The sequence below is a fragment of the Hyalella azteca genome, unplaced genomic scaffold (assembly GCF_000764305.2).
Source record: "Hyalella azteca isolate HAZT.00-mixed unplaced genomic scaffold, Hazt_2.0.2 contig3121, whole genome shotgun sequence".
In the NCBI taxonomy this organism is placed as follows: domain Eukaryota; kingdom Metazoa; phylum Arthropoda; class Malacostraca; order Amphipoda; family Hyalellidae; genus Hyalella; species Hyalella azteca.
The window spans coordinates 199,641-216,988 of record NW_025933374.1 but is presented as its reverse complement, the minus strand read 5'-3'; the positions used below and the strand labels follow the sequence as shown (position 1 = coordinate 216,988).

Genomic DNA, 17,348 nt, shown 5'->3' with positions numbered 1-17,348 from the left:
TCTTGCATTTGCTTCAACTAATTGGCATCATAATTAGGCAATAAAGCAAGTTTTTAACCATGATACTACTAGCAACTATCATGGCCTTACCTACAGTTCATCATGGGCTAGAGCTGCTAAATTGAATACAATGAGGGCCCAAAATGCTGTTTTGCCATTTCTCCAGACGAGTCCAGAGTACTTGGTTTGTAAGTCAGCTCACACAGGCGATTGAGTGGGCCAGAGCGCTACGTCATACATGATGTAACTCATACACGATCTGTGATTGGTTGGAGGTTGTTGGCAGGCTGCCCCAAGCAATGTGGGTGATGTGGGGGGCCTTTTTTTCCTCCCATTTTAGTTACCATATATGGTAACTTACCCGCAAAAGGGTTAAATTAAGATATGGTTTTAGACACACAGAAACTAATTCCGATACAGTTTGGAATTAGACACACACAGCTCGTTCTGAGCTGTGTGCAAAAATTAAAATTTTCATGATAAAAAGCTTGATAGCTCTTAATTAAAAGCCTAATTAAGTAGTGTTCAATATTCAATAGTGTTCTAATTCCAAGCTGTGTTGTATTCCAATGCAGCTCACATAGCGATCGGAATTCAAACACAAGAGGATCGGAATTACAAATTAGTAGAGTTTGAAGTGCGGCTGGAATTAGTCTCACAAAATGCCAAATTAGTCACACAGCGTAGGAATATATGGATTTGGTTGGTTTGCATTCTAAAGTCTTTTAAATAAATATGGCAACATTTTGTGATGTTTCATTGTTGCTGGCGCGTAGTGCGGTGTTTTGAGAGTGGCGTAAAGCAAACAACTTGAGTTGCGCATACGGTGATTTTTTTATAGCCATTCATTTTTTCCTACGTCCTTAATGTGTTGGAATATACCGCATTTACCCTAGGGTAAATGCGCTATATTCCGACACATTAAGGACGTAACAAGAAATGAATGGCTATAAAATATTACCGTATGCGCAACTCGACTTCTGATTGGTTTACGTCACTCTCAAAACACCACACTATGCCAGCAATGATGAAACGTCACAAACTGTTGCCATATTTATCTAAAAGCCTTTAGAATTCAAACCTACAAAATCCCTGAATTCTGACGCTGTGTGTGACTAGATTTGGCATATTGTGAGACGTTTGGCAGCGCTTCAAACTCTTTTAATTTGTAATTCCAGTGCCCTGTGTGAGCTGTATTGGAATATGACACAGCTCAAAATGAGCTTAATTAAAAAATTTTAATTTTTTGATTAAGCTATTAATTAAGAGCTATTAAGCTTTTAATTAAGAAAATTTTAATATTTGGACACAGCTCAGAACAAGCTGTGCATGTCTAATTCCAAGCTGTGTTGGAATTAGTTTTTATGTGTCTAAAACCATAGCCCAACTTAATCATCTATTAATTTATTTACCACTTGAAACCAGCAAATACAAGTATACTTAAAGGATTCCTAATATATTCACAGACTTATTTAAAAGTCTCAAACCATAATATTCTTTCTACACAAACAGTTTATCACTATTTGGTAGAGCAAGGTTAACTATCAACTTTGGCATGTTTTTTTGATGTTCTCACTGGGTGACATGCACTGTTTCTCTTTGGATCGTAACATTTTCCCGCCAGACGGCCTAGACCTAGTGTTTGGGCAATAGTATGGCATGCAATAGTATGACGTCACTATTTCAACCATCAACTAATGCGTGGAACTAAGACAAAGCTTAATATAAAGGAAAAAGTTGAGAAGTGTTGGAATTACCCACGATGTCGGAATATACCGGGTTTACCCGACTTGCCTGTCCTTGCCTCTGACCTTAGTGGTAGCACCCAATTCTGTATCATCTACCTGACCTATACTTGCAAATTGTTATGGCTGAGAGAACTCAGAAAAGCTTTGCACTCAGAAGAACAGAAAACATTACAACATAAATTATCACAATGCAATGCAATACATGCTGCAAACAATATATGACATCTGGGAATAACTGAAAAATCAACTTTATCAAACTGCTGAAGGAGAGAAAAGAAAGAATGGTTCAGCCACTAGCTCACAGAAACATACCTTATGCTGTAAGGGAACTTTAAGAAAATGTAATGTCCTGGAAAAAAAGTATACTTTTTGCAGACAAAGCACAGTAAAAATAGCTGAATGCAAACAATTTTATAAGTATTGCAGGAATCACTTGCCGTGGTTTGAATGCATATTTTCCTGGCTGTGAGATGTAGAAGCATTGTGAACATGTCAGAAAGGTATTAAAGCCTTACAGTGGTGAGTGGTTGATTATATAACATGCTGGTTATGGGAAACAATGAAAATACATTGCATCAGAATAGTTTAGCTCATATTATTTTGTTACTTGCAATGAGTCATTTACACAATTTCTTGAATATCCTTATTTAGTTAATTAGTTAATTATAGTTTAAATTATTACAGAGCTCCACAGAAAATTGCTGCAGAGCAAAATTGTTTTGAATTCTTTCAAATTGTGGGTCATTTTTCTCTGAGAGTAGGAATGATGCATAGTAATTTATAACTGACTTGAATAAGCAACATCTCAATGCTAACTAAACACACAGCCCTTTAATTTTAGCTGAAGCATCTTCAAATAATTGACAGATTTTTGCTTATATTAAAAAATGATGAAGTAATTGTAAACAATTTTAGGATTTCTTATAGCTTAATATTACTGTTTCTATAATAGTGGCGCCACAAGCTTTATCATTAGAATGTTCAGCAATCGTCCTCCTGAAGGATACTGTCATGGCAGTGATCTTGCTGCTCGTCTCCAGACCGCTCTTGATGAAGATGATGCCTCTGATGATGAAGTCTTCTATCCAAGCTCTAAAAGTTCTGATGCAGGTATTTTTTAATACAAGTACTATGTGTAATTTCTTCATTCATATAGAATTTGACTTGATTTCCATTGTTCAAAATTGAAAAAAATCTATACTGAACCCTGAGATAATATTTGAAAAAATATTTTTGGTGTGCCACATGCTATTGGGAGAGTAAAATGCTCACCTTTAACATTTGCTGTATTAGGGATATGTAAATGTTTGTATTATTTTTTATAAACTTTTTCATTAGAGGCCTGACCATAATTTTATTTGCACCCAAGACTTTTGCTCTATCTATAAGTTTTTCCTTCATTGCAGACTCTCAAAGGGAGCCCCGTGGAGGTACTCCACCTTGTCTGTCTAAACCTTTCTCTGCTGTAACTCCTTCCATGTGGCCTCAAGATTTAACTTCCTTCACCTCACTGGATCACCACAAGGACCCCAACCATCAGCCTGAATACCGGTGACTGGTTACTTCATATTGATTTCCCTTTGTAGTATTTTGCTGACTATCATTTGATGAAATGATTGCTTCAGCTACAGTTTCATAGGCAGTATCATTAGCCAAAGCTAAATTAATCATTAATGTGTCACGAACCCTTCAAACTGTTTTAGCTTAAGTAGACAATTGGATTGCTTGTTTGATTTTCAAATTTTCCTATGGTGAATCTTAATTATTAGTCAATGAAGTTATTGTTTTCTTGGTTCTGTTGAATAAACAGTGTATATTTCTTGTAGATTTGATGAGTTTGGCTACAAAGTTGAAGAAGAAGACGGGCCTGAGCAGAGCAGCAGGAAATTGCTCAGTCAGCCTCTCACCGAGGACCCTTTACACAAGTGAGTTTCAAGCTAATTGGCTATAGCTGCCCCTTCATGTCACTCATACTGCACTGAATACATCTGTTATAAATTTTTAGATTATCCAACAATGTGAAGTAAGTTAAGTTACAGATTTCTCTTAGCTGGGTTTCTTCTATTTTGAGATTAGGTGCAACATATACTATAGAGAATCCTTAATTTTTCTCAAAATTTATCTTATTTGTTTTCTAATTGAATTTTTGACTTATAATATAAGTGTAAGTTATTTAGAATTTTACCTAATGCATTTCATAATAAAACAAGACATATGTATGACTTTACTGATAAAAACAGTTTGTTTTATTACCACTCGTATAAAATGCTTATATTATGTGCATGTGCATAACAAGGTTAAGGTGGGCTGCTGAACTGAACCTAAGCTCATGTGATGGGGAGGGTGAGGTGTGCTGGGATGCTGTGCCCGCAACACTGCCACGAACAGACAAACTCTGCTCCCTCGTCAGGCAGGGCGTGCCACACTCGTTCAGACCTCAGGTCTGGATGCGGCTTGCAGGTGAGTTAAGTGGAGGAGGGACAGGTTCTGGTGGTGGCTTGCAGGAGGGACAGGTTCAGGTGGTGGCTTGCAGGAGCGACAGGTTCTGGTGGTGGCTTGCAGGAGGGACAGGTTCTGGTGGTGACTAAGCTAAGAAGCACCGGCAGTGATGACAATTATGTTAATGCAATCCAATTACCGGTAAGTAAATACCGGTAATGCAGATGAAATGTGAACAGAAAAATAGTCACCAATTCAACTCACCTAAGCCTGTTGCAGCATGAAGCACTATTTGATTTGGATCGCTTTTTGTACTTGCCCTGAAGTGGACGCGGACAAAAATTACTTTGCTTGAAACCTGTATGTTAATATGGTGTTGTAGCTTATTATTCAGTAATGCTTTCATGATATTTAATATAACATTTTTGTCAAATTATGTAGAATAATTCTATATTTTGAGTTACCCTTGTAAGGTAATGTTTGTTTTATTTGTATGCCCTGCTACTGTTGCTATTTGTAACAATTTATCTGTCAACAATCACGATCATGGTTCATACCAACTATAATTAGTTTTCTATTGATATATCATCAATGGTATACATTTTTCCATGCAACTATTTATTATTCTGGCCATTGCTTCAATAGGTTCCATGAAAAAGAAGCGCTCGGCCAAGGTACGTTATGAGGAACTCGTGTCAGCCTCCAGCAGCGACATTCTCTCCACCAACCGACAGGTGATGTTGTTATGTTCGCTTATCAAATTACTTAAAAGTCTTTTTTACTGTCACTTATCCAAATGCTGTGAAGTCTGGGCAAAGATGGAGGAAATTCTGAGACAAATTATGTGGGAACAGTATTTACAGCTTTATATAACTTTATTGTGTTACATCATACTTTATACAATTATTTACATCTTATAAAACTGACCTTGATAAAAGACTGAAAGGCAAAGGTTTGTCAGCTTTACATTGACTTACAAATGACAAACTATGCTTCTCTCAAAACCGTGTACAATACGTTATGCTTAACAGGCGAGGTCTTGCAGTGGCTTTAATAATACAACTGTTCAGGAACCTTTATTAGATTTGTTTTCAGCAAACGTCCAAACTTGGAATATATGAATCATTATGTAGATTCTAATTCTCGATTGTGAAAATAATGTTCATTCTTGCCATGGTTTTCAAATTTTGATAATACTTCCCAGGATCTTGGTAAATATCGTTTGCAAATTGAAAACAAAGCCTAATAAATGCTTGCATGCGCGCCCTATGTTCTGTCAGGTGTTGTCTTACGTCACCACCCATACCTTCAGTAGCATTACCTGCGTCACCTCCCGTGACGTCATTGTAGTAAGACTATATAAGCTCCTAAAGCATCCCGTGAGGCAGTAGCGGACCTATCTCTATTTACTGCAGTCGCAGCACAACCTCTACTATATTCATCTACTTATGTTCTGCCGGCTCCGACACTCGCTCGTCCTCTTGCAATAGTGTCGATGTAGCTACCTGATCTATTCCTGTAATGATATCTCACCGTGGCTATCTTGATAATTACTAGTTAGGGTTACCACTTTTTTATTCCTCCTTATTATATCATTTGGACAATTATTCGAACCAAATCTTATTGAGACCATTTTACTCAATTAATTCTTACTGAGTGTCACTGAAAAGACATTCGGACAGTTCAGGTAATAAGTTGTTGGTATTTTATTATTTAAATATTGATTAATCTTTAATTGAAATTCTAATCTGATTATAATATTTAATGTCATAATGTATTATTTAATATAGTTTATATAAGATTTTTTCGTCATCTCAGTCTTCTTTTTGCAGATCGAGAAAGACCTTCTAAGGACCCTGCCCAGCAATGCTTGTTTTTCTCATGCGAATGCAACAGGCGTGCCCAGGCTACGTCGCTTGCTGAGAGCCATGGCTTGGTTCTTCCCTGACATTGGGTATGTCTGAAACTTTTATCTTTGCGTTTATGTTCGCTAATATTCGTCATAAGTCCCTTCTTTACCTGGAAATGGGATTTCAGCTACTCCTGCAATATTACTGGGCCAAAACATCTCTTGTTTTGTATCTGGGTTGTTCAACTAACCAATTCCAAAAATCTGATGAATGGTTATGTATGTGCAATGTGTTATTTCAGCCGACATGACTCATTAACACGTTAAATTGTTTACTAACTGCAGCTACTGCCAGGGCATGGGCATGATAGCTGCCAATTTACTTCTTTTCCTCGAGGAAGAAGATGCCTTTTGGCTGATGTGCACAATCGTCGAGGATCTCTTGCCTGCTTCTTACTACAGCTCCACTCTCATGGGTAACTTATCTTGTCTTATGTTGATTTCTGTTGGTCCTGTATGGCTTATGTTTATGTGCAACAGTTGGTATGCTGCATGCTACATGACATTATGTATTAGTTGCATGCTAGTGATGCTACATGGTATTATGTTTTATTTGCATGCTACATGGTATTATGTATTGTTTACATGGTACGTGGCATTACGTATTTGCCATCATTTTGGTATGGTCTATGATTTGCTATCTTCGGAAGTAATTGAGTTCTGTAGTAGTTTCTATTTCCATTGAACTGATAACAATTCTAAGCTGACATACCATGAATATATAATCGATTGGTGTGCTTAATCTGTTTTTAGAAGCATCATCAATAGAATTATTTCCTGAATTTTGGTACGGTCGTCATTTATGACAAAAACATAAACAGCTCTCATTATTCATCAGTTCAATTATGACACCGCCGCCCCAAACTGGCGTTGATTGCGTTACTATTTTTTTTTATTTTGGTCCCTCGCATGATGTTCCATGGATGGCAAAGTACAGTGGAACCCCGGATTACATTTGATTGACTGTTCTTTACAATTTATTCTGAATATGTGAAAGAATTTTACGAACATTTTGAATTACGACCAACTTTGAATGAAGTTGGGTATCTGTGTGACTTCAGTGCTAGGAACAAGATTGCTTGCATTGAATAACTGTGGCCATCATCTGAGGAAGTACATGACATTTATTATTGTGAATGTTGACTGAGTCTACCCTAATTCATCTTTCTCGTTAACAAGAAGATGAAAGTTAGTTCCTGTTATGTTGCAGGTGTGCAGGCTGATCAGCGTGTCCTACAGTCCCTGGTGTTGTCGTTCCTGCCGAACTTGGCGTCAGTGATCGCCGAGCACGACATCGAGTTGTCACTCATCACGCTGCACTGGTTTGTGACGGTCTTTGCTTCAGTGCTGCATGTTAAACTCCTCGTGCGTGCCTGGGACCTTTTCTTCTCTGAGGGAAGCGTTGTGCTCTTCAAACTTACCCTTGCAATGCTCAAGATCAAAGGTGATCACTTGATTCTTTATTTATTTGATTTAAGTTCAGTTTTCTAGCCCTAGATATAACATTTTCAACAATTTCATCTGTGGTGCAGGAAGAATTGTTCTTGGATTTATATAGTTTGTTATTTGCTTATAAAATTACAATTTAATCTCGTTCACGGTTGGGGAAGTGTGTATTTTCTCCTTCATAGGATACGTAAAATTGTTGTGATTTGAAAATGGAATTGTGAAATGTTTGTAGTCCCTTGCATACTTGTAATTCTCCAGAAAATTGACGGAGTCTAATTCAATATCATAGATATCATAGTTAATGGATTTTTTAATTCACTCATTGAATTTCTATAAAAACTTGGAAAAAATATCAACAGAGGCTGAGATCAGATCTCTGGACAATTCTGCGGACATTTTCAACGCTCTGTCGGACATCCCACGCGATTTAGATGATGCTGACTGCCTTATTAAAGTGAGTCTTGTTGTCATCTTGTATATTAAGTTGGCATAACATTCCTGGCTGCCACGTGATCATTACTTAAACTTAACTTTGTTATTTATGTTATTCAACTAATCGAATCTTCTTAAATAGACGTAGAAAAGAACACTATTTCATTTATCCCACATTATTTTGTTCAAGTCATGTTCAGTTCATGTAATTTTATAGTATAGGTAAGGTTTTCCTTATGAAGTACTATAAGCAGCAGGGGAAAATTTAGCTTTAATTATAATAAGTTGGTATGTTGAGCTTACAAGGGATGCGCAGCCGTCGGCCACAAATTTAGATCTTAAACAAGCCTTGTAGCGAACGCTCTGTATAAAAATGCTCAGCTATACTCAGCCTCAGAGCTACGAAGTCGCAGACCACGTTAAGATACACCGTAAGCCATACTAGTTCCGCAACGGCCGCAGCCATTGCTCATACTATCGTATCATGCTGATGGATGATAGTGCTGCCAGTAATGAAATTAACGGAGTGCAGGGCGTGTCGTCCTGTACTAATGTTTGAATTTCATGCAGATGAATTAGGCATTACTGATGATTTTTTCCTCTCTGTACCTTTAAAAAAAGTGAAAAGAGTATCATTAGAAAGACAATTACTTACGTAGTGTTTTTATCACAGTGATGGGTGCAGATGTAGGCTGAAAACCTCTCTGATGATGCAGATGATGGAGAGCGTAAGCAGCGGTGTGTGTGAGGTGATGGTGGAGACCCAGCGTCGTCAACAACTGGCCGCCATCATGCATGAGCACGGTACCCTCATCAACCTTCATCATCCGCCCCAGCATCTCCCCAAGCAGCACCTTAATCGGTAACCAAGGATCCTCCTAACTAACCGACAAGTGATCAAATGAACACTAATTGTAAAGTTTCGCCTATACATCAAGAATTGATCATGAAGGCTTCGATACTCTATTATCTTTACTTAATGCAATGTCATTAATTAGTGATTGAATTTTGGCATATTGAATTTGAACCTGCAAAGCATATCAGGACGTGTGCACAATAAACTTGGATAAATTCCAAGGAATCTCTTGATATTTAACCACATCAATCGAATTGGAAGAAGAGCTGGCATTTTAAATAATTCTTTTCACAATCATTCCGTGTTGATTAATTTGCAAAAATCACAAATACAGTTATGGATATAAATGCATTTTTTCAGTAGGTTTAGTGCACAAATTATCAGAATAATTTATTTTCAGGCGGGAACTGAGCCACAGCGGCTCGTCCTGGCTGCTGGCGGGGCTGCTGGGCGACGCAGACGACGACGTGCGCACCAAGAACGTCAGGCAGACGGAGCTCATGGTCGACCTGAGGGAGGCTGTGCTCCAGATAGCTCGTCACTTCCAGGTGAGCTGTGCTCCAGATAGCGCGTCACTTCCAGGTGAGCTGTGCTCCAGATAGCGCGTCACTTCCAGGTGAGCTGTGCTCCAGATAGCACGTCACTTCCAGGTGAGCTGTGCTCCAGATAGCACGTCACTTCCAGGTGAGCTGTGCTCCAGATAGCACGTCACTTCCAGGTGAGCTGTGCTCCTGATAGCACGTCACTTCCAGGTGAGCTGTGCTCCTGATAGCACGTCACTTCCAGGTGAGCTGTGCTCCTGATAGCACGTCACTTCCTGGTGAGCTGTGCTCCAGATAGCGCGTCACTTCCAGGTGAGCTGTGCTCCAGATAGCACGTCACTTCCTGGTGAGCTGTGCTCCAGATAGCACGTCACTTTCCTAGCATGTCTCTTTACTGAACCATCGTTGAACTAAAACTAATACTAATACGCGTAAGTAATAATTTGAACGATATCTAAGGTCCTCCTGCTCTTATATCAACAATTAAGTTTACTGAGATGTTGGTTTTGGACACAGTAAACCGCCACATCAGGGCGTTTATACCACTACTGCCACATCAGGGCAAGCGTTTGCCACATATGGCACGTGTTGTGGATGAACACGCAAGACAATAAACTGAGGACTATCAATGACAGCGTATCAGCATGGAGCTCATTGTATCAGCGATCCCGTCAGAAGGAGGTAGCGCTGTGTAGACTGAGGATTGGTCAAACGCGCCTCACTCGTGGCTACTTGATTGAGCGCCGCCTTATACCATATTGTGACGACGGCCTAGTACCCCTGACAGCACTGTATGTCTTAGCGGAGTGTCATGGGCACAGCTATATCAGACAGAACTGTCACCCCAGCACATCAGCCTTTGATCATGACGAGATGCTCACTAGAATGATAAGGGAGGACCAGCGAAGTAACTTCAGAACAGACAACCTTAGACAAAACTTGATAAAATGCAACCTGCTACCGGTACCAGAGATCTAGCATGATCTCATGATGGCAACGCTTGTCGGCCGTACGCCGCGAAACTGTATTTGCACCTAGCCCATCACACAGACCAAGCCACGCATAGTTGATACTGGAGTTTGTACATGAAGTCGAAGCTGACCCTCACTCCGCCAAGGAAAGAATCTACCGCCCAATCCCTACGCCTAAATGGATCAGGCTGCAAGCCTGGAAGACAGAAGAGATGAAATGCCTATGACGTAACTGAAGACTTTACCTCTGGCGCGAAATGGATAGCTATCTGAAGCGCTAGTAAACCTTCTACTATGCTTTAATAATTCAATATCTTATATTTTCCAGCTATCAGATTAATGGCTAAGTTTATTAAGAATTCATTTCGTGCACAGTAGGCTTATTGAATGTTATTTTGATGCAGAGCTTGGAGCCGTCGCTGTGCCATGTTTCGCTGGTGCCGGACTACAGCCTCGCGTCGCATAGCCGCGACCTGCCGCGCTTTATGGCCACCGCCGCCGCCAGGAGGCGAAGAGCCAAGGCTTTGTTAGGTACAAATCATTTTGAATATCACTGGATTACTCATGATATTTCTTTCATTCATCCAACGAGTCGCTCATCTATTAAATATCACGTGATTACTCATGTCATTTCATTACTCGTTTGATTTAACGACAATCGATCATCCAACGACTGGAAGCTCGGTGTGTTAACTTGTGTACCAGTTTAACTGTTCTATTATCTTTACAGTTATTTTCATGATGAAATCAAATATCGGTAAGTAATAGTTACGTGTTGTGCTTGCATGTAAGCGGATAGAAATGTTTCCTTGATTTATATCACAAGCCTTTCATGCAATTTTCCATGCAGATTTTGAACGTCATGACCAGGACGAGCTTGGCTTCCGCAAGAACGACATCATCACAATCATCTCGGAGCGCGACGAGCACTGCTGGGTGGGCGAACTCAACGGCCTCCGAGGTGTGAAGTTATGCTAACAAATCTCCAATGGAATCGTTGCCGTTTATTTTATGAAAACTTTATGCTCCATATGATTTTTTACAAGCAACATTGATATACTATTATCATGAATAAATATAATTTTGAAAAACATCAATGAGCGAACAACGTTCTGTGTGTAAAATTTGATCGTTTGTTACTATTTACCATCAATCTGTTAGTAATATGTAAACATAAGTAATATGTAAACACAAGTAATATGTAAACACAAGTAACATGTAAACACAAGTAACATGTAAACACAAGTAATATGTAAACACAAGTAACATGTAAACACAGGTAATATGTAAACACAAGTAACATGTAAACACAAGTAACATATAAACACGAGTAATGTGTAAACACAAGTAATATGTATACACAAGTAACATATAAACACAAGTAGTATGTAAACACAAGTAGGATGTAAACACAAGTAGTATGTAAACACAAGTAACGTGTAAACACAAGTAGTATGCAAACACAAGTAACGTGTAAACACAAGTAACATGTAAACACAATTAACATATAAACACAATTAATATGTAAACCCAAGTAGCCCCGACGCTAATGTTAGCTCGGCGCAGGTTGGTTCCCGGCGAAATTCGTAACGGTACTGGACGAGCGCAGCAAGCAGTACAGCGTCGCTGGGGACGACTCGGTCACGTCCCACGTCACCGACCTCGTGCGGGGCGGCCTCTGTTCGGCCATTAAAGCTCTTCTCCTGCACGGCATGAGGAGGTCTCCTCTCTTGGGTACGAGGCCGTTACAATCAGTGACTTATTTCGGACTGAATGGTTTTTTTAATATGCTTCTGTTTACCATATTTAACAAAATATGAGGAAAATTAAGCCACGTTTTTCTCATGGGGAATTGGCGTCGTAGTATTTTTAAGTTGCTATTATTGCTTGCATTTATAGAAACGTGCTTTATTTAGATACAACCACTTGAAAGCTATAACTCTCAGGCGGGGGTGTCTGGCATCCATGGCTGTTCTTGGAAGAAGCAGCTAACCGCGAAGTAGCGCCCGACTTCCCGTCCGTGTACTCACGGCTGGTTTTGTGCCGCACGTTCCGGCTGGACCAGGACGCTAAGGTCCTGCAGCCTGAGGAGCTTCTCTACCGCTGCATCGAGGCCGTCAACGCGAGCCATAACGCCGCGCACGCTCAGATGGACGTCAAGTTGAGGTCCCTCGTCTGCATGGGCCTCAATGAACAGGTATTGTTTTATGCTTGTGATCCAAGACCTTCATTTAACAAAGGCAATTCCGGAGAATCCAGGCTTAGAATCATTTTAAACTCTGTAGTCATCATCTTATTGAATGGACGTTGCATTCGGTTCCTTCATTTGCGTAGGAATTATTGAGGATTCCAGATTTTAATCTTTTTCCCCCTATTATTCGTAACTTCGAAACGATTTCAAGTCGAGTCTTTTTTATTTGTGACTCTCTGTTGTGGACTTTGAAAATCTTTAATTATTAGCATAGTGTCCTTTCACTTACTTGCTTGACTGAAGAATTAAAATTATTCTTATTACTTGATATCTTGTTTTATCGTGAGTATTAGTTAAGTTCAGATGCATCGGCATTGAGTCGGCATTGTCGATGAATTAAACTGGCTTTTACTGCCAGACGACAAGGAATTATCTTGAACTAAAGTAACCTAAATCTCACTACCTAAGTAGAATGGTGGCAAATTTAACACCCCGATTTGATATAAATTACAAATTAATAAACATTTTACTATTCTAAAGGCAAGAACCATACTCGATGCCATTTTTGCAGGTACTGCACCTCTGGCTAGAGTGCGTGTGCTCGCAGTCTGCCGTGGTCGAGAAGTGGTATCAGCCTTGGTCGTTCATGCGTTCCCCAGGATGGGTTCAAATCAAGTGCGAGCTCAGGGTGCTTGCAGCGTTCCCTTTCAACCTCAACCCTGAGTGGGAACTGCCACAACCGCGACGGTCAACTGAAGACATGACAGGGTCCCGCATCAGTGTGCTAGGGAGCGGTGCCGTGAGCAGACGTTCGTTCCGACGCAGCAGCAGCACCAACAGCCTCTCGAGTACCTTCGACTACTCATCAGCTGGAGCGTCTAAGCAGCCACTGAGAGAGGGTGTCAGGGACATGCTTGTGAAACATCATCTTTTCTCCTGGGATTTGTAGTTGTGAGTCACCTATCAACCTATACTCAGTATCTTGCAGAATTTATCTTAGAAATTACCGAACAATAGATCGCATCCAAAGTCACGGGTATTATTTGATTTGAAGACTTTTTGATATAGTATAAACAAAAGACAGTCGAACAACCGTTCCCTTCCTTAATTTCATTCAATCCGTCCAGTTTTTATTTCTCAGCCTATGATGCCCATTCCTCTATAGCTTCTGCCTCTTCTCGTCGGTGTTACTCCAGGGAAAGTCCACGTTATAATTTGAGTTGCCATAACGGTCGAGTATTTTGCGAGAAGAAACTTGAGTCGATTCAAGTTGAATATATATTGTATGAGCTCTCCTACGATGGAACTTGTCAGCACTCTTGTGATTAGATAAACATATATCGCGTCATTTGACCAGTCAGTGGCCGCCCGGGTTTTTTAAAATTATATATTATTTAATCTAATTTTAAATGCCGGTATTGCAAGTTGGTTGTCTATTAAGACTTATTCTCTGCCTATTACCAATCAGATCACAGCCATTAGAAGTTATCTCTAAATCTGAGTGTTTCGTATTGCTAGCGGTTTATTCCTGGATTCTTTCGTTGTTGCTCTCGTATTACGCGTTTTCGCTTAATGGAACAACGGGTAATTCCTCAAATATATTTGCATAGTCGATAAGTTTCCGTGTAGATATATGCTTATGGGCACGGAACATGTATTAATGTGCAACAAATGCTAGTCAAATGCTTTCATTGCGTAATAAACAGTCAAGTTCGAACGCAATATGTAGTTGAGGTAGATGCAAGATTCCTCTCTTGCCAAGCGTTGTGTGTGCAATTTTATTTTAGCCGATCTTTGTGCAGGTATATTTTATTGTGTGTCATACTGCTTGTTATTTTAAAATTTCTTCTCGGCTGTCGAAGATTATTATTAATTGTTGATTATTAATTCTATTTAGTAGAAATCCATGATAGCTTCGTTTTTAAGTACTCTATGCTACGAGTACAAAGTATTTGGAGAGATTTCCGGCGTTGTGATTTTTCTTCGTTTTCATTGCTTATTTACTATTTGAACTATCAATCTTGATAGTTTAAATAATAAATTGTTTTTTCTGTGATTCATGACCACGTCATGCGTAGTAACTAATAGTATTTTGACAAACGTCTTTATGACATTCTACGTTTATAATTTTTAGATCCGTTTCCACTAAAATTATCTGATCCGCGTCTTGTTGCTTTGCCACTTTCAATTTTCTGGTTCTTGTTAGGCAACAAATCATTTGTGACCCTTTTTATCCAGGCATTATTGGGAGAATATACTGACTAATGTGAAGCCATGGAGGCTGTGATGTTGGTAGTTTCAAGGACCTAGAACCTTGTTTGCATATAACATTATTTATCTACTTGGAAATTTCTATGTTATTTACATGTCGAGAACAAATGCATTTAAATATGCGCTACCTGCGGGATAACTGCAAATCTTTGTAAAGTGGATCATTTAATGGAACATTTATTAAAAAGTACGTGTATGTTTAAATTCTGGATATTATCTGTATCATTTATATTAATGCCTGCCAATGACTTGCATGTTTCAAGCCAAAGAAACCCAAATGTCATATTTGCCCACTTTATTTTCAGTCGTTAATAAAGGCTCTTTTTTGTCCAAGTTCTCTTGCACTTTAACATACATTATTTCTTTTGATTGTCAACCCTCACAATGTTCACTCTACAAACTTGAAGAAGGAACCTCATCATCATAAATCAAATACCGAGGCGCCAGACATCAGGGAATTTCACTTCATTTTTCTAACATTTTCACCTTATGAAGCCACCGTGATTCTTTCTCGCTCCGGACACACGTCGATCACCGTACAACGACCATCACGCTTTCAGGCCCTCCACCACGACTGGCCTCGAAGAGCCAAATTATTACCTCTCAATAGCTGCCAGACTCCTCTGTCTCCTCCCAGCCTGCCATGACACTAGCACTCCGTCGATCTCTGCCATACGCCTGCTAACTGGTCAAATTCTTCTGAAATGCATTCAAGTGGCGTGAGGCTACAATTCGAGTTTTGCTAGCGCAGTCTTGCGTGCCGGTTGACGTGCCACCATATCTCTCTTGCCAGCGACATCAATGTCGAAAATAATCATTTTACAATGACAATAAGTGTAATGAACAGCTCAAAAAAGCATCACTTGGTGTGAGATAGCCCTAGTATTCGTTTCCACTTAAATACTATTAATAAGGTGAATAACGGATAGAAAAGAATATTATTTCGCTTATCCCACATTATTTTGTCCAAGTCATCATCTTCAATACCCCAAGATGAAATTTTATAGTATAAGGTGTTCCTTATGAAATACTATACGCAGCACGGGAAAATTTAGCTTTAATTATAATAAGTTGGTGTGTTGAGCTTACAAGGGATGCGCAGCCATCAGCCACAAATTTAGTTCTTAAACAAGCCTTGTAGCAAACGCTCTGTATAAAAAATGCTCAGCCTCCGAGTTACGAAGTCGCAGACCACGTTAGACACAACGCAAGCCATACCAGTTCCGCGACCTGCTGCAGCCACTGCTCCAACCAGTAGTCTTCACGGCATCTCACCCCAGCACGCGCCTACCTCCCCAACTTGCTGCAGCCAATGATGTTAGGTTAGGTCAGGAAAGGTTTATTTGGGTGGAGAGTCGGGACAGGTGTAGAGGAAGAGCAGTGGCTGCTGGCTTACGGCGCCTATGGCTCCTAGCACTTGAGTTCTAAAGCTACTCAGTAACACGCTTGCGCACGGGAAGAATATGAAAGTGATGACGGTATTGGGCAATGCTGGCCTCTAACATGCAACCTCTTACAAGCTGCTTTATGTCTTTCGGTGTATGTCATATGATTCTTTTGAGCGTTTACTCTAAACTTTACGATATTTGGGATTTTTTTCCACTATAAAGCAGATATTTATAATGTTATTCTAGCAAGGCAAAGTGGTTCCGACATAGGAAAATGGCCGAATTGTATTTTTTTCGATCCCATGGTCTACGATTCGCGACTAATTTTGTAACTGATATGCAATAGCCTCCTTTTCTTTCCTAGCTACTGGGTGTGGGTCTCGACATAGATTTGTCAGTGCAGTTCAGTCATTTTTTACTACAGATATAAACGAAGCAAGACTCAAAAATATTGACTGGCCTAAGATTTGTCTCTAATAACACGTTTAAAAAATTACATATGTGCGTAATATTTTTACTGTTCCAATTTTATGAAGGTATGGCATGTCTGTCCGATTCCCCCCCCCTTCACCGATAATATAATGAAATAATACAATAAATAGTTATTTCGTAGCGTGGTCAGCGTTGAAGATTAGGACATCGGGCCTCACGCCGGTTCTAAACATCACTAATTCACTGTAAATCATAACTGATTGTTGCAAGTGTCGGACACGCAGTGCTCCTAGCTCGCTACCCTTTACAGCCCGGCCGCTTTGGTAATTTCGACCAGAATTGGCATAGTTGGCTGTGAGTATCGATTCTATCGAACCCATAACTTGCTGCTCCTGTCTTGCCGATCATAAACACTCGGCCACTCAGACAGTTGATGCTGCTTACTGTAATCACTGACTTTCTCATTCCAGATGCTGTTCTCTTATTTCATGCAACTCCTGTTGTTGGTATATTGTGCCCTCCACCATATGAACAACGATGACAGGATCAGGCGGGCTATCACAATTCTACGGTGGCAAAAAGTTCGTGTTTTCGGATAGATTTTGCTCTAATCAGTGGTAGTGCATTATGGACTGTAACTCGCTTATATAAAATTTGTTTCTCAAATGCATTACCGATCGTATATTGCAGCCAAATATGGAAAATAAATTCATGAAGAAA

General features: G+C 39.7%; 1 protein-coding gene across 1 annotated transcript; it reads left to right on the top strand.

Moving 5' to 3' along the window:
• The first annotated feature begins 2,432 nt into the window (after positions 1-2,432).
• LOC108678459 (small G protein signaling modulator 3 homolog) lies at positions 2,433-14,358 on the top strand. Its single transcript, XM_018166880.2, has 16 exons — positions 2,433-2,858; positions 3,155-3,299; positions 3,575-3,673; positions 4,045-4,208; positions 4,833-4,921; positions 6,020-6,141; positions 6,382-6,512; positions 7,307-7,540; positions 7,905-7,999; positions 8,694-8,839; positions 9,234-9,381; positions 10,751-10,877; positions 11,197-11,307; positions 11,913-12,080; positions 12,293-12,543; positions 13,109-14,358. The coding sequence occupies exons 1-16, from the start codon at positions 2,726-2,728 to the stop codon at positions 13,484-13,486; spliced, it is 2,541 nt and encodes an 846-aa protein (XP_018022369.1). The 5' UTR covers positions 2,433-2,725; the 3' UTR covers positions 13,487-14,358.
• Positions 14,359-17,348: the final 2,990 nt, after the last annotated feature.

What these genes read in the sequence shown, in the direction of transcription:
- LOC108678459 (XM_018166880.2), top strand. Translation starts at nt 2,726, where the DNA reads ATGTTCAGCAATCGTCCTCCTGAAGGATACTGTCATGGCAGTGATCTT. An exon ending in AACCATCAGCCTGAATACCG is followed by an intron (nt 3,300 to 3,574) that starts GTGACTGGTTAC and finishes TATTTCTTGTAG; the next exon opens with ATTTGATGAGTTTGGCTACA. An exon ending in GAGGAGGTCTCCTCTCTTGG is followed by an intron (nt 12,081 to 12,292) that starts GTACGAGGCCGT and finishes TATAACTCTCAG; the next exon opens with GCGGGGGTGTCTGGCATCCA.